The sequence below is a fragment of the Somniosus microcephalus genome, chromosome 14, assembly GCF_052327205.1.
Source record: "Somniosus microcephalus isolate GS21.2 chromosome 14, FLI_Smic_1.0, whole genome shotgun sequence".
NCBI classification, from domain to species: domain Eukaryota; kingdom Metazoa; phylum Chordata; class Chondrichthyes; order Squaliformes; family Somniosidae; genus Somniosus; species Somniosus microcephalus.
The window spans coordinates 134,427,766-134,453,890 of record NC_141000.1 but is presented as its reverse complement, the minus strand read 5'-3'; the positions used below and the strand labels follow the sequence as shown (position 1 = coordinate 134,453,890).

Genomic DNA, 26,125 nt, shown 5'->3' with positions numbered 1-26,125 from the left:
GTATCCATAAAAAAAACTCCCAAGAGCTGATCATTTCTGATGCTGCTTTCCTCCAGGACCTCTTCTGTTTGGAGCATCACTGCTCGTAATCCATTTGGAAAAGTTAGGTTTGGGATTGATGGTGAGGTACTGACTTGAAATGGTACTGAGCGAACACCTAACGTGAACTACCCAAAGAATTTAATAGGTTTGATAAAATTGGTGTTACTCTAGTATTCGAGCAGGCAGGTCTCCCTCTGGCTTGGTGAGGAGATGGTCAGTACTCGGAGTACAACACTAGCTATACAGACCAGGAGGGATCCACATCTGATTTCCCCAGTCTGCTGAGCTCAGCTAGGATGGGGGATGATGCAGCTTGTGAGGAAAATGTTGGCCAGAGTTCCTGCTTGTGATCATTGTCCAGTAGCCCTGCTAGAAAGTGCATGGACATTGGGTGACCATGATGGCTAGCTTGGCTATGCTGACTTGCACTACTAGCCTAATGCTGCTGGCTGTCCTGCCTACTTCAGCAAGGTACCAGAAAGTTGCTGCTGATTAGATGTGGGTGGGGTGAGACCTGCACTCCTGAAATAAACCGAAACCTGTGTGGCAACTGCTGTAACCCTGCAGTGACTTGGCCTTGGCATTTGGATGCAGGATTGACTCTCGGTGTAAGAAATTTCCATGTGGACTGAGCAGCACAAGCTCCACTTCAATCTCCGGAGCAAGACTGGAATTCCGCTTTTGAAAAGAAGTTTCACTGAGCTCCACGTACTCCAGGGAAAGGTGTGCAGGGGATATCCCCGCATGATGGATTCCATCAAAGTCCTCAAACCTCCCGTCTAACCCACCCACACAGCTGTTTTTTAATGCGTGTTCCCTCTTGGCACAGATTAAGTTGAGTTTTGGAAAATTGATGACTTTTTGCTCTTGGCGTGATCCCATGTGTATCCGTTTTAACAGCACATCTACTTGACTGGCTAAAGCAAGCAACTTTTCCAACATGTCCACAGTCACTAAACTTGGTGACTGTTCAGTAGTAGCATGCCGGCTTGGGTTTGGGCTGCAGGGACATCCACATCATTCCCCCAGGTGCTGCTAGAGCTAAAGACAATTGCAGCTGCTTATAATTTTGACTTTTTTTCATGTATGTACAGAACCCTGCCCACACTGGGAAGAGGAGCAGGATGCTATCTTCAAGATCAGATTGTAAAACTAGCCAAAAAACAACACTGGCGTGAAATAACTTGTACTTCCAGTCCAATGAAAGGTTTCTTACCACCTCACTGACTCTTGCTGCCTCTCTACCATTAGGCTGCCCTATTGCATTGAGCTGTATGCTGGGTAGCCTCATGAATGTAGCATTGTTTATGATCATGTCGGAGTTCTCTCCACTCCGCAGTCCTCTCCATTATGTGCAGCAGCCAACGGGATTTCCTTTTTTTCTTCTGCAGACCATCTTGATTCAAAACATCTACCGTAATCCCCAAAATAGTGCGCAGACGGCAGACGGCTCACACTGTAAGTCCCACCATTGGAGATCTGGGGGTTTGGCCATTTCGTAGAGCAGTAGCTGTTGGTCTCACCTGATTTGAGGCCAGTTCAAGCAAAGATGAGGTGTAACCATAAAGTTGGCATTGATCCAGGGCTTGATGTTCATTTCCCAACAAGCACTAGTTTTCAAATCTCCGTAAGTGTGCATGTAGGTCTTTACGGGCACCAGTAAGTCCTTTTCCAGAGTTGGGAAGGCTGGACATGATTAATTTAACATTAAAGAGAATGTCTCCGAAAACATCAAACCCTGGCTAGTGAGTGCTAAAAGCGTTGGCTTCTAGGCTGGAAATGGTTCAGTAATGTGAACTCGCACAGGGTAAGTAGAGGCTTTTCAGTACAATGCATTGCTGAGATATGCCGACAACTCAAGACCAGTATTCTGATTCCGAATAACCTCAATTCTCCTCAAATTTGTGGGGATCTCCTGGTATAAAATTACAAGTAGGACAGTTGTTGCTGTATTGTCTGAACTTGAGGCCCTGTTGTCCGGGGCAAGAGTCTGCAGTGGTAAAGCCGTTGTGAATTTCAGTGGTCCTGTGGCTGCACTTCCTGACTTGTTTAAAACAAAATGCATTAGAAAAAGCACATGGATTTGTAGACTGTGCCTGCTATAATGTGTATTTGTGAGCTGCCATCTTAGGCACATTTACCATTCTATGAGATATGACCTAGTTACTGGTGGTCCTGCTGCTGTTATATCATGATATCTCCATATCTTCACAGCTTTGTCAGACGAGTTCTGACGAAAAGGAAGACTCATCACTCTCAAGGGATTAACTTTTTCTTTTCAGCTCCCCATTTGCAGTCTACCCTCAAGTCAAAGGGTGTGAAGTAGGTTTTAAGTTGAATTTTTTTTTTTTTTTTTTTTTTTAGAGATGTGGTGTCAAAACTTGTTACGTTTTGTATTTCAGACCATTGCGCTCTTGAACTTATACCGTAACCCTCAAAACTGTACCCAGACAGCAGACGGTTTCCACTGTAAGTTAACAAACGCCTTTGCAGGTTGTTGAGTTGTATTTACAGTCAGGAGGATGTGTGTTTTGTCATCCTATTCAGTACTTTGTAATATAGTTTGAGCAAAGTCTAGTATATGTGTGAACTTGTAACCTTCTCAACCAGCTGGCTAAGAGTAAGGATGTTCTGGGGAGGGTGTGTTGTAGTTGGCAAAGATTGGAGCAGAAGTCATTGACCAGCAAATTAATGACTAGTTGAAAACCCTTCCAGGTTAGGTGCTGATATTTTGACGAAGCTTGATCCAGGGGCTAGAATGTTGCACCAGGTGTCCTCTGATTGTGGTGCTGTCTGAGCCTTGGACCAGGAGTCAGAACAAAGCATCCAACGCAGAAGTGGTTCAGTTATGTACCTGAAAGCGTTCTGTTCTGAGGTTACCTGTGGTAGGGAGCGGGAAGCTCCGTTGCAGTGAGGAGTTGGGAAGTTTTTTCTTGAACTGAAGCAGTTTTGGGGAAGGGGGAGTGAATACAGCAAAGGGATTGATGGGGAAGGGGATTCAACAATCTTTAATGAACTAGTAATGTAAAGATGGGAAGTCCTCCTGATTGCAGTCTGCAATATTAATGATATACAGTGGTCTCCTGGTATAAAATGTAAAGACAGATGGTAGAGATGGGGATCCCCTGAAAGAGTATGTAGAATTGTTATTAAAAATATATATAATTTCAAATATATTTGGTAATTTGCCAGATGTACCACACACTAGCTTGGCAGCACAGATCTGATGCTTTCCTTAAAACCATGGTCCATTTTCCCAATGAAAAGTGGAAAAAAAGTTTGCTTTTCGTTTTTTTGTGTTAAGTGCAGCTCGGCTGTGTTTAACTGTAGGACAAACATTGTGGGGTTTAGGAAATCTAAGGATGAGAAACCCTTAGCTGAGAGTAGATAACGTGAGACTCTTGCTGATCAAAGCTTGAGGTTGAATAACGGCTGGTCAGGTCCCTAGTGTTTAATGTGTGGAGCACAATAAAATTACTATTTAGTTGTGCTCACCAATCTCTTGCTTTTGTTAGTATTCCATGGAAACATTGGGAGACCATTGCTCCCTTGGGAGGTTTACTGACTAACAGGTTAGTGGTATACCATTCCCTTTTGAGCTTCAATGCATGATGCCACATGAATCATCCCATCCAATTATAAGCCATGCCCTGCTGCATAATTATGAGATGGTACCTTTGGTTTGCAGTTTGGCATGTTGTTCCCCAAAGGGCAGGTCTTTATGTGGTGGCTGTGCCAAGTTCACATGGAGCCAGAGTCAAATGTCCCTTTTTGTACATGTGTAAGAATGAGCTAATTGCGAGTTGCCACTGGACTGAAATTCAAGGATGGGTTATATTAATTGGACCTAGTGCACATGTGTGCAAATGATGTGTTAAGTGGTTGTGCACTGTTTCACTTGGAGTCAGGCTTGGTCCTTCCATAGCTTGGGCAAGGAGTTACCTGTAAAAACATTGAGTGATCTGGTTCAGTGTTTCGGTGGGTTCAAGGTGAAGGGAAAAACCACTCAATCCACATCCTTTCCAGTTTGGAAGCTTTTTGAGGGCTGTTACTCTTACTTGAGTCTCTAGTCAGGGCAGTGGTTGGGATACGGTGCAAATGTCTCTGGGCTAAGAGCCAGGGCTACTTCATGGATTCCCCAGTAGGAGAGAGGGGTTTGTGCCCAAAGGGAAGCTCGGATTAGGACTGCCACTATCAATGACCTGGGCGTTCTCTTTCCCCCCCCCCCCCCCCGCCCCCAAAAGCTTCATATAATGAAAACTATTTCTTCATGTCAACTATTTCTTCGTGCACCTTAACTAAAATTGATTCCAGGGAAAAAGTAAACTGAAAACTACTGGCCTGTTGTAAAACTTCTGCAAGGAAAAGTGAGCTTATGAAAGGGCCATGGTTGTACCCTGAGGCAAAATCATTTCCTGTTTGTCAGCATAAAACTCCCAACCTGTCCAATCCCCCCATCCTCTCTGTGGGTTTGGGGGTTTGTTTGGTGCTAGATCCCATGAAGTGATGGGGTCTGCATTTTGCAGCCACAATTCCTCAGGTAATGGTCTTGATCTTGGTGGGAGTTGGGAGAAGGCACCATGTGGCGGCTAACCTATTCCCCCTCAGTGAGAGGGTCGGTCGCTCCTGGCTGCTCGTTTCTAGTTTGACAGGTTTAGTGCAGGTTACTTGTCTGTCAAGAACTGGTACAGGGACTAGGAGACAAGTGATAACTAAACTGGTCTGGACTTAGCTTGGATCCACGTGGAGTGCGAACCCTAATGATTGCAGGCAGGATGTGATTGATTAATACAGAAGCTGCAGTGTCCTCGATTGACCAAGTCCCTTTCAGTTTGATGTGATTGTACTAATTGGGTGGGTGCTGTCCCATTGCATCATAAAGGTGCACATTATAACACAAACTGGTCTTGTGTGGTAGGCTTCTATTCTGTGTTTCCATTGTCTGTATATTTGGTGTAAGTTCTTTAATTCAGAAACCTTGGTTTGTTTGTGTCCTTAGCTGTTCCCATACAGAAGTTTGTAACAGGAGATGAGAGTCTCTCGAGCGGCCGTCACTGCCTGCTCACATGCACCAGGCCATAGCTCAGAGACACAGTGATGTCTTCATTTGGGCTGCACTTCAGATTTTTACCTGAGAGTGGGAAGAAATCTGTGACCAACATTGAAGAATAATAGGTTGTCGTGTTTACCTGCAGTATTGGTTAACCTAGTAATGGCTCAAATATTGTCTGCACTGTCCCTGAGCCGTGACCGGTGCTGTCCCCGCGTAGACCCGAGCCGTGACCGGTGCTGTCCCCGCGTAGACCCGAGCCGTGACCGGTGCTGTCCCCGCGTAGACCCGAGCCGTGACCAGTGCTGCCCCGCGTAGACCCGAGCCTAGACCCGAGCCGTGACCGGTGCTGTCCCCGCGTAGACCCGAGCCGTGACCAGTGTCCCCGCGTAGACCCGAGCCGTGACCGGTGCTGTCCCCGCGTAGACCCGAGCCGTGACCGGTGCTGTCCCCGCGTAGACCCGAGCCGTGACCGGTGCTGTCCCCGCGTAGACCCGAGCCGTGACCAGTGTCCCCGCGTAGACCCGAGCCGTGACCGGTGCTGTCCCCGCGTAGACCTGAGCCGTGACCGGTGCTGTCCCCGCGTAGACCCGAGCCGTGACCGGTGTCCCCGCGTAGACCCGAGCCGTGACCGGTGCTGTCCCCGCGTAGACCCGAGCCGTGACCAGTGTCCCCGCGTAGACCCGAGCCGTGACCGGTGCTGTCCCCGCGTAGACCCGAGCCGTGACCGGTGCTGTCCCCGCGTAGACCTGAGCCGTGACCGGTGCTGCCCCGCGTAGACCTGAGCCGTGACCGGTGCTGTCCCCGTCTAGACCCGAGCCGTGACCGGTGCTGTCCCCGCGTAGACCCGAGCCGTGACCGGTGCTGTCCCCGCGTAGACCCGAGCCGTGACCGGTGCTGTCCCCGCGTAGACCCGAGCCGTGACCGGTGCTGTCCCCGCGTAGACCTGAGCCGTGACCGGTGCTGCCCCCGCGTAGACCTGAGCCCTGACCGGTGCTGTCCCCGCGTAGACCCGAGCCGTGACCGGTGCTGCCCCCGCGTAGACCTGAGCCCTGACCGGTGCTGCCCCCGCGTAGACCTGAGCCCTGACCGGTGCTGCCCCGCGTAGACCTGAGCCGTGACCGGTGCTGTCCCCGTCTAGACCCGAGCCGTGACCGGTGCTGTCCCCGTCTAGACCCGAGCCGTGACCGGTGCTGTCCCTGTCTAGACCTGAGCCGTGACCGGTGCTGTCCCCGCGTAGACCCGAGCCGTGACCGGTGCTGTCCCTGTCTAGACCTGAGCCGTGACCGGTGCTGTCCCCGCGTAGACCCGAGCCTAGACCTGAGCCGTGACCGGTGCTGTCCCCGCGTAGACCCGAGCCGTGACCGGTGCTGTCCCCGCGTAGACCTGAGCCGTGACCGGTGCTGTCCCCGTCCAGACCCGAGCCGTGACCGGTGCTGTCCCCGCGTAGACCTGAGCCGTGACCGGTGCTGTCCCCGTCCAGACCCGAGCCGTGACCGGTGCTGTCCCCGTCCAGACCCGAGCCGTGACCGGTGCTGTCCCCGCCTAGACCTGAGCCGTGACCGGTGCTGCCCCGCGTAGACCCGAGCCTAGACCTGAGCCGTGACCGGTGCTGTCCCCGCGTAGACCCGAGCCGTGACCGGTGCTGTCCCCGCGTAGACCTGAGCCGTGACCGGTGCTGTCCCCGTCCAGACCCGAGCCGTGACCGGTGCTGTCCCCGCGTAGACCTGAGCCGTGACCGGTGCTGTCCCCGTCCAGACCCGAGCCGTGACCGGTGCTGTCCCCGTCCAGACCCGAGCCGTGACCGGTGCTGTCCCCGCCTAGACCTGAGCCGTGACCGGTGCTGCCCCGCGTAGACCCGAGCCTAGACCTGAGCCGTGACCGGTGCTGCCCCGCGTAGACCTGAGCCGTGACCGGTGCTGTCCCCGCGTAGACCTGAGCCGGGACCGGTGCTGTCCCCGCGTAGACCTGAGCCGTGACCGGTGCTGTCCCCGTCCAGACCTGAGCCGTGACCGGTGCTGTCCCCATCTAGACCTGAGCCGTGACCGGTGCTGTCCCCGTCTAGACCTGAGCCGTGACCGGTGCTGTCCCCGTCTAGACATGAGCCGTGACCGGTGCTGTCCCCGTCCAGACCTGAGCCGTGACCGGTGCTGTCCCCGTCTAGACCTGAGCCGTGACCGGTGCTGTCTCTGTCTAGACCTGAGCCGTGACCAATGCTGTCCCTGTCTAGACCTGAGCCGTGACCGGTGCTGTCCCCGTCTAGACCTGAGCCGTGACCAATGCTATCTCTGTCTAGACCTGAGCCGTGACCGGTGCTGTCCCCGTCTAGACCTGAAACGTGACCGGTGCTGTCCCCGTCTAGACCTGAGCCGTGACCGGTGCTGTCGCCGCGTAGACCTGAGCCGTGACCGGTGCTGTCCCCGTCTAGACCTGAGCCGTGACCAATGCTATCTCTGTCTAGACCTGAGCCGTGACCCGTGCTGTCCCCGTCTAGACCTGAGCCGTGACCGGTGCTGTCCCTGTCTAGACCTGAGCCGTGACCGGTGCTGTCCCCGCCTAGACCTGAGCCGTGACCGGTGCTGTCCCCGTCTAGACCTGAGCCGTGACCAATGCTGTCCCCGCGTAGACCTGAGCCGTGACTGGTGCTGTCCCCGCGTAGACCCGAGCCGTGACCGGTGCTGTCCCCGTCTAGACCTGAGCCGTGACCGGTGCTGTCCCTGCGTAGACCCGAGCCATGACCGGTGCTGTCCCCGTCTAGACCTGAGCCGTGACCGGTGCTGTCCCTGCGTAGACCCGAGCCGTGACCGGTGCTGTCCCCGTCTAGACCTGAGCCGATTTGTTTGGGTGCCATAATTATATCGGGGATTTCAAACCAAACGATTCCTGTATCTTGGGGCAATTGGCAGGAGATAGTCTGGCATTGAGAATCTCACCCTGAGTGCCACGCAAACCTGGTACTCATTTGCCTTTTGAAGAATGTGATACTGAATCGGCATTTTTTAATGTCCTGAGTTGTAAAATGAATTGAGGGTAAACACCAAGTGTGATGTGATGAGGTGAGCTGTGCTCCCTGTTGGGGTTACATGCCAGCCAGACGCGAGCACCCTAAACACAGAACAAGTGTCTGTCATGAGTGCTGTAATAATCGGCTCGGTCAGCTGAAACTGGAAATGTACATGGGTGCAGAAAGGGGCTTTTAACACCGAGGTATTTGGAATATTTATGCTAGAATGAGGAAGCTCTTGTGTTTGTGTCTAAAGTGGAGCAATGTATTTAATGAGTTTATACGTGTTTGGTTTGATTTGTATAAGGTCAATCGGATACTGCAGCTTTATTTAAGATCTCGGGTTTGACGTTAACTGCGACTGTCTGAAGCTTGTTAATTTGTGTCTCTTATTAGGTGCTGTTGGTGATGTTGAAATGCAGGAACATTATGATGAGTTCTTTGAGGTAAGTGAGCCGTGCTTTCTTGCTCGGTGTACAGTTGAGTGGCGGAGGGCAGGGTCTGTATGCCACGCTGGGTAGATGGTGTAGAGCTGATGCCTGCCATTCCTGAAGTCAGTCGATCTGTTTCATTTCCATCCATCTGTCCAGGTGTTTTACATCCAACATGTTAACAGCTGTTGGGAGACAAAACCAAAAAAATGTTGTCCACAATTTAGGCCAAGATTTCAGAATGTAAAATGCATTTATGCAGTTCTGTATTGGGAGACGAGGTTGTTTGTTTCTTTAAGATATGAGTTCAAGACAAAGTGGGACAAATTTTTGCCTATATGTAGAACTTACAGCAAGAAAGAGGCCATTCAGCCCAACCAGTCCATGTCAGCCTTTACTCCCCATGAGAAAATAGACTATCACCTTTACCCAGCCAGAATCTGAACTGGACCAGCCACACACATACTGTGGCAACAAGAGCAGGTCAGAGGCTGTGGCGAGTGTCTCACCACCTGACTCCCCAAAGCCTTTCCATCATCTACAAGGCACAAATCAGGAGTGTGATGGAATACGCTCCAACAGCACTCAAGAAGCTCGACACCACCCAGGACAAAGCAGCCCGCTTAATTGGCACCCCATCCACCATCTTAAACATTCACTCCCACTAGTGTGTACCATCTACAAGATGCACTGCAGCAACTCGCCAAGGCTTCTTTGACAGCACCTCCCAAACCCGCGACCTCTTACCACCTAGAAGGACGAGGGCAGCAGGCGCATGGGAACACCACCACCTCCAAGTTCCCCTCCAAGTCACACACCATCCTGACTTGGAAATATATCACTGTTCCTTCATCGTTGCTGGGTCAAAATCCTGGAACTCCCTCCCTAACAGCACTGTGGGAGCACCTTCACCACACGGACTGCAACGGTTCAAGAAGGCGGCTCACCACCACCACCTCAAGGGGAACTTGGGATGGGCGATAAATGCTGGTCTTGCCAGCGACGCCCACATCCCATGAACGAATAAAAAAAGATTTAGGATTCTGCATTTTGGTTCAAATATTAAGCTTGGTTAACTAGAAAGGAGTGGTGGAGGTCAGTGTACAGACACACTGTTTAAGTGTCTTTGTGATGCTCTAGGTTTTGCTATACCTCATCGATCAGTTTGAATGTTCCGTTCTGGTGTATCAGAGGGCTGTGAATGCTGAGTCTTTTGAGTATATTCAAGGCTGAGATAATAGATTTTTGGACTCTAGGGGAATCAAGGGATATGGAGATCGGGTGGGAAAGTGGAGTGAGGTTGATGATCAGCCATGATCTTATTGAATGGCGGAGCAGGCTTGAGGGGCCGTATGGCTTACTCCTGCTCTTATTTATTATGTCCTTCTCTCGTTCTCTTGCTTTGTACCTGGTTGACGTACCAACTTGTATTCTGCTGAGATTACAGTGCCCCTGCCCTAATGCTGAAGGATGTAACTGCTATGTTGTCCTTTACTTGCAGGAGGTCTTCACAGAAATGGAGGAAAAATACGGTGAAATTGAAGAGATGAACGTCTGTGACAATCTGGGTGATCATCTGGTTGGAAATGTCTATGTAAAGGTGAGAATTTGGACACTTTCAAGCACTGCCCCACCCCTTCCCTGTCTGGTTCCAGAAATGAAGGTGTGTACATTGAGAGTCCTGTAGAGCTGAAGCTTTGGGCCTGAGGCCGGGACTCTGAGCTCTGGCTGGCAGTTTATGCTCAGTTGTTGCTTTGGGAGTGAGGTTTCTTGGCTGTATTTGTCTTTTTTGGTGGGCTAGGGAGCACAAAGGGGATGTTTCCTGTGCTAGGTGTTGCATTTGGGATCCCCACTGGTATCTGAGCTCAGCCATCCTTGATTGCATTCTCCCTGACTCTGCTGTTCTCCTGTTTTAGTTTCGCCATGAAGAAGATGCAGAAAAGGCTGTGAATGACCTGAACAATCGTTGGTTCAATGGACAGCCGATCCATGCGGAGCTCTCACCAGTGACTGACTTCAGAGAAGCCTGCTGCAGGCAGTATGAAATGGGGTGAGTGTTCACTTCAGTTAAGGAGCTGTCGCCTTTAACCTCCCAAAAGCTTCAAAAATAAATCAAGAAACAAAAGTGTGGCCCAAATCCACTGGAGTACAGTTAGGCTGGTTTCGGGCAGTAAACGTCAATGTGAAAACCCTTTCTTATATCTACCAGTGACTTCCAGATCATTTAACTGAATAATCACAACCTTCTTGACACCTCCATCTTTTCAGCCTCCCATACCGATCTGGCGGGATGTTGTACCGTCTCGTGTCTTGTCACCTGCTGATCATCAATGGGACGTTACAGCTGAGCTTCAATTGGAGCCTCAGCGATAACCTGTCTGTGTGGGGTTCAGAGGCTGTATTGTATAGTGTGGCAAGCAGCAGGAGCATCATATAATCCACAGTACAGGTAGCAGAAGCTATGAGCTGCTGCACTACTTTGAGATGGAGTTGAGCAGGAGTATTAGAAAATTATACTGACCTGGATATAGGCCAGTGCTGCACTTTCTCCTGACACAAACCGAGCTGAAGGCTGCCTACTCTCGATCATCAGCAAAGTGATGGAAAGAGCCAGCTAAAGGCCTTGGTTCAAACATGGACAGAAGAGCGTGAATACTAGAGGTGAGAGTGCCTTGGTCACGGCAGCATTTGACCAAGGTGCCCGAGTAAAATTGAAGTCAATGGGGATTGGGAAAAACTCTCCACTGGCTGGAGTCATACCTAGCGCAAATGAAGATGGTTGTGGTGGTTGGAGGCCAATCATCTCAGTTCCAGAACATCACTACAGGAGTTCCTCAGGACAGTATCCTCGGCCCAACCATCTTCAGCTGCTTCATAAGAAATAGGAGCTGGTGTAGGCCATTCGGGCCCTCGAGCCTGCTCTGCCATGCAATAAGATCATGGCTGATGTTCCACCTTAAATCCACTTTCCCATCTGATCCCCATATCCCTTGATTCCCTTAGAGCTCAAAAATCTATCTATCTCAGCCTTGAAGGATATACTTGCCTTGGAGGCGGTACAACAAAGATTCACCAGATTGATTGCTGGGATGAGACAGTTGTCCTTTGAGGAGAGATTGAGTAGAATGGGCCTAATACTCTCTGGAGTTTAGGAAAATGAGAGGTGATCTTATTGAAACAATATAAGATTCTGAAAGGCCTTGCCGGGGTAGATGCTGAGAGACTGTTTCCCCTGGCTGGATAGTCTAGAACTAGGGGGTATCGTCTGAAGATAAGGAGTCGGCATTAAATGACTTCCCTCCATTGTAAGGTCAGAAGTGGCGATGTATGCTGAGTGCACAATGTTCAGTTCCATTTGCAATTCTTCAGATAATGAAGCTGTCCGTGACCGCATGCAACATACAGGCTTGAGCTGAAAAGTGGCAAGTAACATTCGTGCCACACAAGTGCCGAGCAATGACTATCTCCCCATGAGATTCAGTGGCATTACAATCGTCAAATCCCCCATCAACATCCTGGTGGTCACCATTGGATCAGAAATTTAACTGGCTATAAGAGCAGGTCAGAGGCTGGGTATTCTGCGGCGAGTGACTCGCCAAAGCCTTTCTACCACCTACAAGGCACAAGTCAGGAGTGTGATGGAATACTCTCAGCTTGCCTGGATGAGTGCAGCTCCAACAACACTCAAGAAGCTCGACACCATCCAGGACAAAGCAACCCGCTTGATTGGCACCCCATCCACCACCTTAAACATTCACTCCCTCCACCACCGGCGCACCGTGGCTGCAGTGTACCATCTACAAGATGCACTGCAGCAACTCGCCAAGGCTTCTTCAACAGCACTTCTCAAACCCGTGACCTCTACAACCTAGAACGGCATGGGCAGTAGGCACATGGGAACACCACCACCTCCAAGTTCCCCTCCAAGTCACACATCTCCTGACTTGGAAATGCATTGCTGTTCCTTCATCGTCACTGGGTCAAAATCCTGGAACTCCCTACCTAACCGCACTGTGGGAGTACCTTCACCACACGGACTGCAGCGGTTCAAGAAGGCGGCTCACCACCACCTTCCTAGGGCGGGACAATGAATACTAGGCTAGCCTAGCTAGCGACGCCCATATCCCGTGAATGAATTAAAAAAAGAGACCACTTATTAATAGTAACTACCCCAGTGAGTCAGCACCTTCAGGAACTGTACCTCAATGAGAGTCAGCACCTTCAGGAGAACGGTACCCAAATGAGAGTCAGCGCTGTCAGGAACTGTACCCCAGTGAGAGTCGGCACTATCAGAAACTGTACCCCGTGAGAGTCAGCGTATTCGGGAACTGTACCCCAGTGAGAGTCCACGCCTTCAGGAACTGTACCAAGTGAGAGTCCGCACCTTCAGAAAATGTACCCCAGTGAGATTCTGCACCTTCAGGGACTATCCTAGTGATAGTCGGCACCTTCAGGAACAGTACCCCAGAGAGAGTCAGCACCTTCAGGAGAATAAGGGGAGAAAATTAGGGAGCCAAAGGAGAAACTGGTGATTGTCAGTGCAGAGGTCTGTGTGTGACGCACACAAACACTGACATAAGTGACTGCACTTCAAAAGGTATTGGCTGTAGAATCATAGAAATTTACAGCATGGAAGGAGACCATTTCGGCCCATGGTGTCTGTGCCGGCCGACAAAGAGCTCTAAGAACATAAGAAATAGGAGCAGGAGTAGGCCAATCGGCCCCTCGAGCCTGCTCCACCATTCAATAAGATCATGGCTGATCTGATCCTAACCTCAAATATACTATCACTCTCCATCCCACCCGAACCCATGTGATCTCCCGGGAGAGGCGAAAAACCCAATGGCCAATTTGGGAGAAAAAATCTGGGAAATTCCTCTCCGACCCATCTAGGCGATCGAAACTCGTCCAGGAGATCACTCTGTCCCTATATTTTCTACAGTACTTACCTTCTGTAAAGGCGATCTCCACCCCAGCCAGGAACAGCAATAAAACCATCTCCTGAAATCTAACAGAATTAGAACTCAAGAAGTAGGAGCAGAACCAGGCTACACGGCCCCTGGGCCCGCTCCACTACCCACAGGGCCATGACCATTCCGAACCTAGACTCATGTCCAAATTCCTGCCCGCTCCCCGTAACCCTTAATTCCCTTTACTTCTAAGAAACTATCTATTTCTGGTTTAAATTTATTTAATGATGTAGCTTCCACAGCTTTCTGGGGCAGCAAATTCCACAAACCTACCACCCTCTGAGTGAAGAAGTTTCTCCTCATCTCAGTTTTGAAGGAGCAGCCCCTTATTCTAAGATTATGCCCCCTAGTTCTAGTTTCGCCCATCATTGGGAACATCCTCACCGCATCCACCCGATCAAGCCCCTTCACAATCTTATATATGTTTCAATAAGATCGCGCCTCATTCTTCTGAACTCCAATGAGTAGAGTCCCAATCTACTCAACCTCTCATCATATGACCACCCCCTCATCCCCAGGATTAACCGAGTGAACCTTCTTTGTACTGACTCGAGAGCAAGTATGTCTTCTTAAGTATGGACACCAAAACTGTATGCAGTATTCCAGGTGCGGTCTCACCAATACCTTGTATAACTGCAGCAATACCTCCCTGTTTTTATATTCTATCCCCCTAGCAATAAAAGCCAACATTCCATTGGCCTTCTTGATCACTTGCTGCACCTGCATACTAACTTTTTGAGTTTCGTGCACCAAGACCCCCAGATCCCTTTTTACTACAGTACTTTCCAGTTTCTTGCCATTAAGATAATAACTTGCACTACGATTTTTCCTGCCAAAGTGCATAACCTCACACTTTCCAGTATTGTATTCCATCTGCCAAATCTCTGCCCACTTACTTAGCCTGTCTATGTCCCTTTGCAGGTTTTTTATGTCCTCCTCACTCACTACTTTCCCTCCCATCTTTGTATCATCTGCAAACTTTGATATGTTACACTCGGTCCCCTCCTCCAAATCGTTAATATAGATTGTAAAGAGTTGGGGACCCAGCACTGACCCCTGCGGAACACCACTAGTTACTGATTGCCAGTCTGAGAATGAACCATTTATCCCAACTCTCTGCTTTCTGTTAGAGAGCCAATCCTCCACCCACGCCAGAATATTACCCCCAATCCTGTGATTTTTTATCTTGGGCAATAATCTTTTGTGTGGCACCTTGTCAAATGCCTTTTGGAAGTCTAAATACACTACGTCCATTGGTTCCCCTTTATCCACCCGATATGTATGGGTAGAAATGAGAAATAGCAAGGGGAGGAAAACGTTAGTGGGTGTGATATATAGGCCTCCAAATAGTAATATGGAGGTGAGGGAAGGCATAAAAAGGGAAATTAGAGAAGCGTGCGATAAGAGCACAGCTGTCATCATGGGTGACTTTAATTTACATATTGATTGGACTACCCAAATTAGTAAAAATTCTGAGGAGGAGGAATTCCTGGAATGTTTTCGGGACGGTTATCTGGACCAATATGTCGAGGAGCCGACTCGAGATCAGGCCATTTTAGACTGGGTATTGTGCAATGAGAAGGGACTTATCAGCAATCTTCTTGTACGAGGCCCCTTGGGTCAGAGCGATCATAACATGATCGAGCTCTCAGTCGAGATGGAGAGTGAGGAAATTGAATCAGAGACTAAGGTCCAGAACTTAAATAAAGGGAATTACGAGGGTATGAGACGGGAATTGGGTAAGATTGATTGGGTGGTGTTTCTGGGGGGATTGACAGTGGATAGACAATGGCAAGCATTCAAAGATAGAATGGAAGAATTCCAGAACATGTTTATACCGGTTTGGCATAAAAATAAACCTAAAAAGGTGACTCAACCGTGGATAACGAGGGAAATTAGGGACAGCATAAAATCAAAAAAAAGGGCATATCAACTGGCAAAAAAAAGCACCAGACTGGAAGATTGGGGGCAGTACAGGATACAGCAAAAGAGGACAAAGGGATTAATCAGGAAGGGGAAAATAGAATACGAAAGTAAACTTGCAGCAAACATAAAGACAGACTGCAAAAGCTTTTATCGGTATATCAGGAGGAAAAGACTGGTAAAATCCCAAGTCGGTCCCTTGCAGTCCGATTCGGGAGAATATATAATGGAGAATAAGGAAATGGCAGACCAATTAAACTCATACTTTGGTTCTGTATTCACAAAGGAGGACACAAATAACCTCCCAGGAATATCGGCAAACATAGGGACTAATGAGAGGGAGGAGCTGACAGAAATTAGTATCTCTAGGGATATGGTGTTGGGTAAGTTGAGGGGACTGAAGGCCGACAAATCCCCGGGGCCTGATAAACTACACCCTAGGGTACTTAAGGAGGTGGCCCTGGAGATAGCAGATGCTCTAAGGATCATCTTCCGGAACTCCATTGACTCGGGAACAGTACCCGTGGATTGGAGGGTAGCTAATGTTACCCCAATATTTAAAAAGGGGGGTAGAGAGAAAGCAGGGAATTATAGACCAGTAAGCCTTACATCGGTTGTGGGCAAAATGCTAGAGTCCATTATTAAGGATAAAATAGCGGAGCACTTGACAAATGGGGAAAGGATCGGACAGAGTCAACATGGATTTACAAAGGGTAAATCGTGTTTGACTAATCTGCTGGAATTTTTTGAGGAAGTAACTGGTAAAATAGATGGGGGGAGAGCCAGTGGATGTGGTGTACCTTGACTTCCAGAAAGCCTTCGATAAGGTTCCACACAAAAGATTATCATGCAAAATTAAGGCTCATGGAATTGGGGGCAAAGTATTAACATGGATAGAGAACTGGCTGGCGGATAGAAAACAGAGAGTTGGAATAAACGGCTCGTTTTCGGAGTGGCAGGCAGTGACCAGCGGGGTGCCGCAAGGATCTGTCCTGGGACCCCAGCTGTTCACAATATATATAAATGATCTGGATCAGGGAATTGGATGCAATATTTCCAAATTCGCTGACGACACTAAACTAGGAGGAGGGGTGGGCTCTGATGAGGATGTCAGGAGGCTACAATGCGATTTGGACAGGTTGGGGGAATGGGCGGATACGTGGCAGATGCACTATAATGTGGATAAATGCGAGGTTATCCACTTTGGGGGTAAAAACAGGAGGGTAGATTATTATCTAAATGGCAATAGATTGGGAGATGGGGAAGTGCAGAGGGACCTGGGTGTTCTTGTGCACCAGTCACTGAAGGAGAGCATGCAGGTGCAACAGGCGATTAAGAAGGCAAATGGTATGTTGGCCTTCATATCAAGGGGGTTCGAGTATAGGAATAGGGATACCTTACTACAGCTGTACAAGGTGCTGGTGAGACCGCATCTGGAGTATTGTGTACAGTTTTGGTCGCCCCATCTGCGGAAGGATGTTCTTGCCATGGAAAGAGTGCAACGGCGATTCACCAGGCTGATACCTGGAATGGCGGGAATGACCTACGAAGAGAGATTAAATAGTTTGGGCTTGTACTCACTGGAGTTTAGAAGATTGAGAGGGGATCTCATCGAAACATATAAAATTATGGCAGGCCTGGACAGGCTGAATTCAGAGAGAATGTTTCCAATGGCAGGGGAGCACAGAACCAGGGGCCACAGTCTAAAAATAGCGGGCAAATCATTTAAAACAGAGATGAGGAAGAATTTCTTCACTCAAAGAGTGGTGAGCCTGGAATTCCCTGCCACAGAGGGCTGTGAAGGCTAATTCAATAAATATTTTCAAGAGAGAATTGGATATATTTCTGAAGGCTAAGGGGATTAAGGGTTACGGAGAAAAGGCGGGGACGGGGTACTGAACTGGTAAGATCAGCTATGATCTCAGACGAAGATCAGCCATGATCTCATTGAATGGCGGAGCAGGCTCGAAGGGCCGAATGGCCTACTCCTGTTCCTATCTCTATGTTTCTATGTTTCTATGTTACTTCCTCAAAGAACTCAAGCAAATTTGTCAAACATGACTTCCCCTTCATGAAACCATGCTGACTTTGTCCTATTAAATTATGTTTATCCAAATGTCCCGTTACTGTCTCCTTAATAATGGACTCTAAAATTTTACCAACCACAGATGTTAGGCTAACAGGTCTATAGCTTCCAGCCCCACTATCCAGCTCTTGGTCCGTAGCTCTGTAGGTTACAGCACGTCAAGTGCACATCCAAGCACTTTCTAAATGTGGTGAGGGTTTCTGCCACCTGTTCAGTGATGCGCTATCCCTTGATGAAGTGGAAGAACCTGGTGACCCCTGGGTGGCAGAGGTCATTGTGGAGGGCCCGCAGTCTATCGATCTGCGCGCTGGCGCAGGTGCCATGCGATAGCGCATCCGGGGGTTCATTGAGCTTCCCGGGCCGGTACAAGATCTCGTAATTGTAGGTGGAAAGTTCGATTCTCCACCTCAAGATCTTGTCATTTTTGATTTTGCCCCTCTGCTTGTTGTTAAACATGAAAGCAACTGAACGTTGGTCAGTGAGCAGGGTAAATCGTTTTCCGGCCAGGTAGTGCCTCCAATGACGCACAGCCTCCACAATCGCCTGGGCCTCCTTCTCAACAGCGGAGTGTCTGGTCTCCGGGCCTTGGAGGGTTCGTGAAAAGAAGGCCACGGGTCTCCCCGCCTGATTGAGGGTAGCGGCCAGGGCAAAGTCGGACGCGTCGCTTTCCACCTGGAAGGGGATGGATTCGTCCACTGCGTGCATGGTGGCTTTGGCAATGTCTTCCTTGATACGGTGGAAGGCTAAGCGGGCCTCTGCCGTCAAGGGAAAAGAGGTGGACTTGATCAGCGGATGGGCCTTGTCCGCATAGTAGGGGACCCACTGGGCATAATAGGAGAAAAACCCTAGGCACCTCTTCAGGGCCTTGGGGCAGTGGGAGTTCCATAAGGGGACGCATCCGGTCGGGGTTGGGGCCGATGACTCCGTGTTCCACAACACAGCCAAGGATGGCGAGGCGGTTTGTGCGGAATATGCACTTCTCCTTGTTATATGTCAGGTTCAGGAGTTGGGCGGTGCGGAGGAATTTTTCGAGGTTTGCGTCATGGTCCTGCAAGTCACGGCCGCAGATGGTCACATTGTCCAGATATGGGAAAGTGGCCTGCAACGCATTTTGATCTACCATCCGGTCCATCTCCCTTTGGAAGACGGAGACCCCGTTGGTGACGCCAAAGGGAACCTTAAGGAAGTGGTAGAGGCGGCCGTTTGCCTCAAAGGCAGTATACTGGCGGTCCTCAGGGCGGATAGGGAGCTGGTGGTACGCTGATTTCAGGTCAATGGTCGAGAAGACGCGGTACTGCGCGATCTGGTTGACCATATCAGCTATGCGGGGGAGTGGGTAGGCGTCCAGCAGGGTGTAGCGATTTATTGTCTGGCTGTAGTCGATGACCAGGCGCTGCTTCTCGCCGGTCTTAACGACCACAACCTGGGCTCGCCAGGGGCTGGTGCTGCCCTCAATAATCCCTTCCTTCAGGAGCCGCTCCACTTCGGTTTTAATGAAAACCCTGTCCCCGGCACTGTATCGCCTGCTCTTTGTGGCGATGGGCTTACAGTCGGGGGTGAGGTTAGCAAACAGTGGGGGGGGGGGGGGGGGGGTGACTCTGAGTGTGGAGAGGTTGCACCTGGTGCGCGGCGGGCAATTTGGGAGCTGCTGGCTGCGGACTGTGAGTGGGGGTAGGGGTCCACCGTACGCCATCGTAACACTTTTAAGGTGGCACTGAAAATCTAACCCCAGCAGGACGGCAGCGCAGAGGTCGGGCAGGACCAGAAGTTTAAAATGATCGTACACGGTCCCGTCTACTACGAGTGTCACTACGCAGTAGCCGCCGATGTCCGCCGACTGGGACTCGGAGGCCATAGAAATCCGCTGGTGCGCAGGCAGGACTGGGAGAGAGCAACGCCGCATCGTGTCGGGGTGGATGAAGCTCTCCGTGCTCCCAGAGTCAAAAAGGCAGATTGTATCGTGGCCATTTAACTTAATGTCCATTGTGGAACTGGCCAGCTGGTGCGGTCTCGCTTGGTCCAGTGTAACGGATGCCAGCGTAGGGGTCGGTGTGTCGCTGCGGGTATCAGATGAGGCGGTGTTGGGGGCCTGATGCGTTCCGGCTTTTGTCCAAGATGGCGGTGTCCATGATCCCCATGTGGCTGGAGGCGTCCAAAATGGCTGCTGTACCGGTGGTTCGCACATGGCCGGGGAGGCCCAAGATGGCGACCCGCATGGCCCACACGCGGCACTGCTGGGGTTCGGGGTGGCTTTGGCCCTGCAGACGCTAGCGTAGTGTCCCTTCTTCCCGCAGCCCGAGCAGATCGCGTTTTTCGCCGGGCAGCGCGCTCTGGGGTGTTTTGCCTGGCCACAGAAGTAGCATTTCTGGCCTTGGGGCACTGCTGTCTGGCCTTGGGACACTGCTGCGGTAGTTGGGCCGTTGCTGGGGTGGCACGGCACTATGAGGCGGTCCTACCGTGTCCCAGGCTGTCATTCCCCGCGGCGTCCACGGTGCAGAGGAGTAGGCATCCATGCCCCGGTAGGCTGCATCCAATGATAGTGCGAGTTCAGAGGCCTTGTTGAGGTCGAGGTCACTCTGCTCCAACAGTCGCTGTCGGGTGTAATTGGATCTGTGGCCCGCTACAAAAGCGTCCCGGATAAGTTCCTCTGTGTACACGGCGGCCTTTACATCCTTACAACCACAGGCCCAGCCAAGCACAGACAGTGCCTGAAGGTATTCCACGGTCGATTCCCCAGGTTGTTGTTTACGACTCCCCAGAAGGTGCCTGGCGTACACTTCGTTCACTGGGCGCGTGTACTGGTCCTTGAGGAGCTTGATAGCGTCCGCGTACGAGGTCGCGTCTTGGATGACCGAGTACACTCGGTGGTTCACTTTGGAGGTCAGGACATCCAGTTTGTCCTCGTCCGATTTGATTGCTGCGGAGGCGGTCAGGAATTTTTCGAAACACTTAAGCCAGTGAGTAAACTTGGTGGATGAGTCCGCCTCCCAATGATCTAAGTCCAGGCATGCTGGTGTGAGGATCTTCTCCATTATAAAAATTTTGTTAATAAAATTGATGCGCTATCAATTACTCATAAAAGACTGAGAGTTAAGAGAGTAACTAAAGGCTTTTATTAACAGAAGAATGAAGGTCTGCCTCGAGTGGTCGACCGGTCCAGAAATACAAAGGGCTGGGGAGCAGTCACCTTTTATACTGGGACTTGTGGGAGGGGTCAGCCGAGGCATGTCCAGGCATGTACACAGTGGAATACAAACAGTGGTTTACCACATTCAGGCAGTGAGTTCCAGACCCCAACCACCCTCTGGATGAAGAAATTTCCCCTCAGATCCCCTCTAACCCTCCTATGAATTACTTTAAATCTATGCCCCCCTGGTTGTTGACCCCTCTGCTAAGGGAAATGGGTCCTTCCTATCCACTCTATCTAGGCTCCTCATAATTTTATACACCTCAATAAGGTCTCCCCTCAGCCCCCTCTGTTCCAAAGAAAACACACCCAGCCTATCCAATCTTTCCTCGTAGCTAAAATTCTCTAGTCTAGGCAACATCCTCATAAATCTCCTCTGTACCCTCTCTAGTGCAATCACATCCTTCCTGTAATGTACAGGAAACTTTGTTCTATCCGGCACCGACGGGACCGAGCTGTTGCCGTCCCATCAAAACTGCCGGACATACCAGCGTTAATGTTGAAGCATACGGAGGTTTTCATCTCCGTATCTGACAACAAACACTGTTGCTTAGCAACAGCTTCAAACAGTCGGCCTGTACCTTGGAAGCGTCTCTGTAGCTTAGCAACAGCTTCAGAGAGACTTTGCAGAGCCTGACTGTTGAAAAAAAAGCCACGAGAAGAAAAAATACCTAACAAAACGGCTCCTGATTTCTGCCAGTAGATCGAGGTTTCCGGACATACAACCTCTGGATAAACCAAAGTCTCCTGTAACCAGAACTGCACGCAGTATTCTAGCTGTGGCCTAGCTAGTGTTAGAAACTTATAAAATTCTAACAGGACTAGACAGACTAAATGCAGGAAGGATGTTCCCGATGGCGGGGGAGTCCAGAACCAGGGGTCACAGTCTAAGGATAAGGGGTAAGCCATTTAGGACTGAGATGAGGAGGAAGTTCTTCACCCAGAGAGTGGTGAACCTGTGGAATTCTCTACCACAGAAGGCAGTTGAGGCCAACTTATTAAATATATTCAAGGAGTTAGATATATTTCTTAAGGTTAAAGGGATATGGGGAGAAAGCAGGGACAGGGTACTGAATTTGGATGATCAGCCATGATCTCATTAAATGGCGGAACAGGCTCGAGGGGCCGAATGGCCTACTCCTGCTCCTACCTTCTATGTTTCTATACAGTTCAAGCATAACCTCCCCGCTCTTGCCTTATTAGCCGAGGCATAGAATACAAGTATTCCGTGTGCCTTCTTAACCACCTTATCTACTTGGCCTGCTACCTTCAGGGATCTGTGGATCTGCACTACAAGGTCCCTTTGTTCCTCTATACTTCGGTGTCCTACCATTTAATGTGTATTCCCTTGCCTTGTTAGCACTCCCCAAAAGCATTACTGCACATTTCTCCGGATTGAATTCCATTTGCCACCTGACCAGTCCATTGCTATCTTCCTGCAGTCTACAGCTTTCTTCTTCATTATCAACCACACGGCCGATTTTAGTATCATCTGCAAACTTCTTAATCATACCCCCTACATTCAAGTCTAAATCATTGATATATACCACAAAAAGTAAAGGATCTAGTTATCTGTGCTCTCAGCTCATCTGCCTTATTCCCTAGACTCCTTGCATTGATGTATATGCCATTTAGCACTGCCAAACTCCCTTGTTGTCTATTTTCTAGCCCTTGCTTCCTCTCTTCCAAATTAACTTTCTATTTTTCTGCTTTCTAATTTCAGCTTTGCTTCTTTCCCTTCTGAATCTATTCAGGTTCCCATCCCCCTGCCAAGCTAGTTTAACCCCCCCCCCCCCCGGTGTATCGGGACACCATGAGGCTGTGAAAGGTGCTATACAAGTGCAAGTTCTTTGTGTTTTTCTGAGAACCACTGGTAGCAGTTTTAAAAACATAATTTGCCTCCAGTATGTCACATTTAACAATGCTGCTCTTGTACAGTAATGTATTCAAAAAGTGCTGTAGAATGGAGTCCTGTATCTGGGCCACACCTCTGCACAGGCGGTCCTGCTCTCTCTCGGTGGATGGTCATTGTTTTCCTGCAGAAGTTCCACAGTCTCTACACTGGGTGGCAGTGTGCTCCGTGTGAAATGCAGCAAAGAAATCCTGCATTTACATTGGGCCTTTTCCCCAGTTCTTAACCCGCCACTTCAATGAGTTTGAATGTTGTCTATGCCCCACAAAGATCATCAAATGCTGTTCGAGAAGTGTTGTAGCTGTGATAGAATCGTGGAATTTCACAGAATGATAGAGCACGGAAAGAGCCATTCGGCCCATCGTGTCTGTGCCGGCTCTTTGAAAGAGCTGTCCAATTAGTCCCACCTCCCCGCTCTTTTTCTCCATAGCCCTGTAATTTTCTCCTTTTTCAAGTATTTATCTGATTCCTGTTTGAAAGTTATTGTTGAATCTGCTTCCACCAGCATTTCAGATAGTACATTCCAGATCACAACAACTTGCTGCATAAATTTTTATTTCCTCATGTCGCTTAAAAACATAAAACTTAGGAGCAGGAGTGGGCCATTCGGCCCCTCGAGCCAGCTCCGCCATTCAATAAGCTCATGGCTGATTGTCAACCTCAACTCCACTTTCCCGCCCGATCTCCGTATCCCTTGATTCCCCTAGAGTCCAAAAATCTATCGATCTCTGCCTTGAATATACTCAAAGACTCAGCATGCACAGCCCTCTGGGGCAGAGAGTTCCGAAGATTCACAACCCTCTGAGTGAAGAAATTCTTCCTCATCAGTCTTAAATGGCCGACCCCTTATCCTGAAAATAATCCCCCTAGTTCTAGACGCTCCAGCCAGGGGGGAACAACCTCTCGGCATCTACCCTGTCAATCGCCCTCAGAATCTTGTGTTTCAATGAGATCACCTCTCATTCTTCTAAACTCCAGAGACTATAGGCTCAATCTCTCCTCATAGGACAGCCCTCTCGTCCCAGGAATCAGTCTAGTGAACCTTCGTTGCACTGCCTCGAAAGCAAGTATATCATCCCTCCGTTAAGGAGACCAAAACTCTGCACAATACTCCAAGTATGGTTTCGCCAAAGCCCTGTACAATTGTAGCAAGACTTCCTTACTTTTGTATTCCAACCCCTTGCAATAAAGGCCAACATGCCATTTTCCTTCCTAATTGCTTGCTGTACCTGCAGGCTAACTCTGTGTTTCCTGTACGAGGACACCTAAATCTCTCTGAACACCAACGTTTAATAGTTTCTCACCATTTAATAATCTGTTTTTCTATTCTTCCTACCAAAGTGAAAAACTTCACATTTCCCCACATTCTACTCCCTCTGCCACCTTATTGCCCACTCACTTAACCTGTCTATCCCTTTGCAGGCTCTTTGTGGCCTCCTCACAGCTTACTTTCCCACCTAGCTTTGTATTGTCAGCAAACTTGTATACAGGAAACTTTGTGCTATCCGGGACCGAGCTGTTGCCGTTCCCTCAAAACTGCCAGACACACCAGCGTTAATGTTGAAGCATACGGAGCTTTTCATCTCCGTATCTGACAACAAACGCTGTTGCTTAGCAACAGCTTCTAAACAGTCGGCCCGTACCTTGGAAGCGTCTCTGTAGCTTAGCAACAGCTTCAGAGAGACTTTGCAGAGCCTGACTGTTGAGGAAAAAAAAGCCACGAGAAGAAAAAAAAACCTAACAAAATGGCTCCTGATTTTTGCCGGTGGCTCGAGCTTGCCAGGCATTTAGCCTCCGGATAACACACAGTTTCCTGTACTTGTTAAACACAATTTCCCTTTCATAAAACCATGTTTACTCTGCCTAAATCATATGATTTTCTAAGTGTCCTGTTACCATTTCCTTAATAATTGATTCCAGCATTTTCCCGACAACTGATGTCAGGCTAACTGGCCTGTAGTTCCCTATTTTCTCTCTCCCTGCTTTCTTGAATAGCGGGCTTACATTTGCTACCTTCCAATTTGCTGGGGCCGTTCTAGAATCTAGGACATTTTAGAATATCGCAACCAATGCATCCACTATCTCTGCAGCCATCTCTTTTAGAACCCTAGGATGTAGGCCATCAGGTCCAGGGGATTTGTCGGCTTTTAGTCCCATTAGTTTCTCGAGTACTTTTTCTCAACTGATCTTAATTACTTTAAATTCCTCACTCATTAGCCCCTTGGTTCCTCACTATTTTTGGTTTGCTTTTTGTGTCTTCTACTGTGAAGACAGATACAAAATATTTGTTTAAAGTCTCTGCCATTTCCTTATTCCCCATTATAATTTCTCCTGTCTCGGCCTCTAAGGGACCAACGCTTACTTTTGCCAATTACCTTAAATCTGTGTCCTCTGGTTACTGACACTTCTGCCACTGGAAACAATGCCTCCTTATTTACTCTATCAAAGACCCTCATGATTTTGAACACCTCTATTTAATCTCCTCTTAACCTTCTCTGCTCTAAGGAGAACAATCCCAGCTTCTCCAGTCTCCACATGTAACTGAGGTCCCTCATCCCTGGTCCCGTACTCCCAAATCTCCTCTGCACCCTCTTTCAGGCCTTGACATCTTTCCTAAAATGCAGTGCCGAGAATTGAACACAGTACTTCAGCTGGGGTCTAACCAGTGATTTATAAAGGTTTAGCATAACCTCCTTGCTTTTGTACTCTGTGCCTCTGTTTATAAATCCAAGGATCCTGTATCTCTAACAGCTCGGTGGATGAATCCTCGACCCACTGTATTTTGTAATAAATCTCCTTGCTCTTCCCTTCATTATTTTGGTGCTAATCTTAAATTTTTGCCCTCTAATTACTGAATAGTGGAAATAGTTATACCTGATTTATCTCCTCAACCATAATGGAGTTGTTGACCAATCATGACGATCAATCTCTATCAATGAGCCTACAACAGACCCAGGCATGAGGTGAGGAAAACCCCCAGTGGTGGAGAGCTTTGGGAACCATTGGTCCAGAGTCACCTGTTCTCCCGAGCCTGCTACACTCGCCACACGTCACCTCTTATACTGGATCGCAAAATATTATTTTGACAGAAATCTATCTAATTTGCATTTGAATGAATCAGTACTAACTGCTCCCACCGTCTCCCTCGGGAGCCTGTTCCATGGATTGACCACTCGCTCACTGAAATATTGTTTCTACAGATTAGTTTTGAATTCCCCTCCTTCAGGCCGTGTGCTCTAGTTCTACTGGTCTGGACACGGTGAAACAGCTCGTCACGGTTAGGGTTGCAAAATTCTGGGAATTTTTAAGAGGAAACTTTCCATGGGAATTTTCAGGAATTTATGGGAATTTTGAGTTTTTTTGCACACTGATGGTTTTTGTCTCTGACCCTTATATTATCTTCGTCATCAACATAGACATACTGTTCCATACAAATAAAAACAGGCTTTCAAAACTTTATTTAGGTTATAATTTTGAACTTTATTGATCCCCCACAAAAAAGACCCATCTAAAATAAAAT

General features: G+C 49.0%; 1 protein-coding gene across 2 annotated transcripts in view; it reads left to right on the top strand.

Moving 5' to 3' along the window:
• The window catches only part of u2af1 (U2 small nuclear RNA auxiliary factor 1), a 91,283-nt gene that overhangs the window by 51,250 nt on the left and 13,908 nt on the right, over window positions 1–26,125 (top strand). For both annotated transcript variants that reach the window (XM_086007349.1, XM_086007351.1), the window contains exons 3-6: window positions 2,445–2,511; window positions 8,493–8,542; window positions 10,029–10,127; window positions 10,444–10,577. In XM_086007349.1, the coding sequence (XP_085863475.1) occupies window positions 2,445–2,511; window positions 8,493–8,542; window positions 10,029–10,127; window positions 10,444–10,577 (350 nt within the window). The remainder of the gene's footprint in view (window positions 1–2,444; window positions 2,512–8,492; window positions 8,543–10,028; window positions 10,128–10,443; window positions 10,578–26,125) is intronic.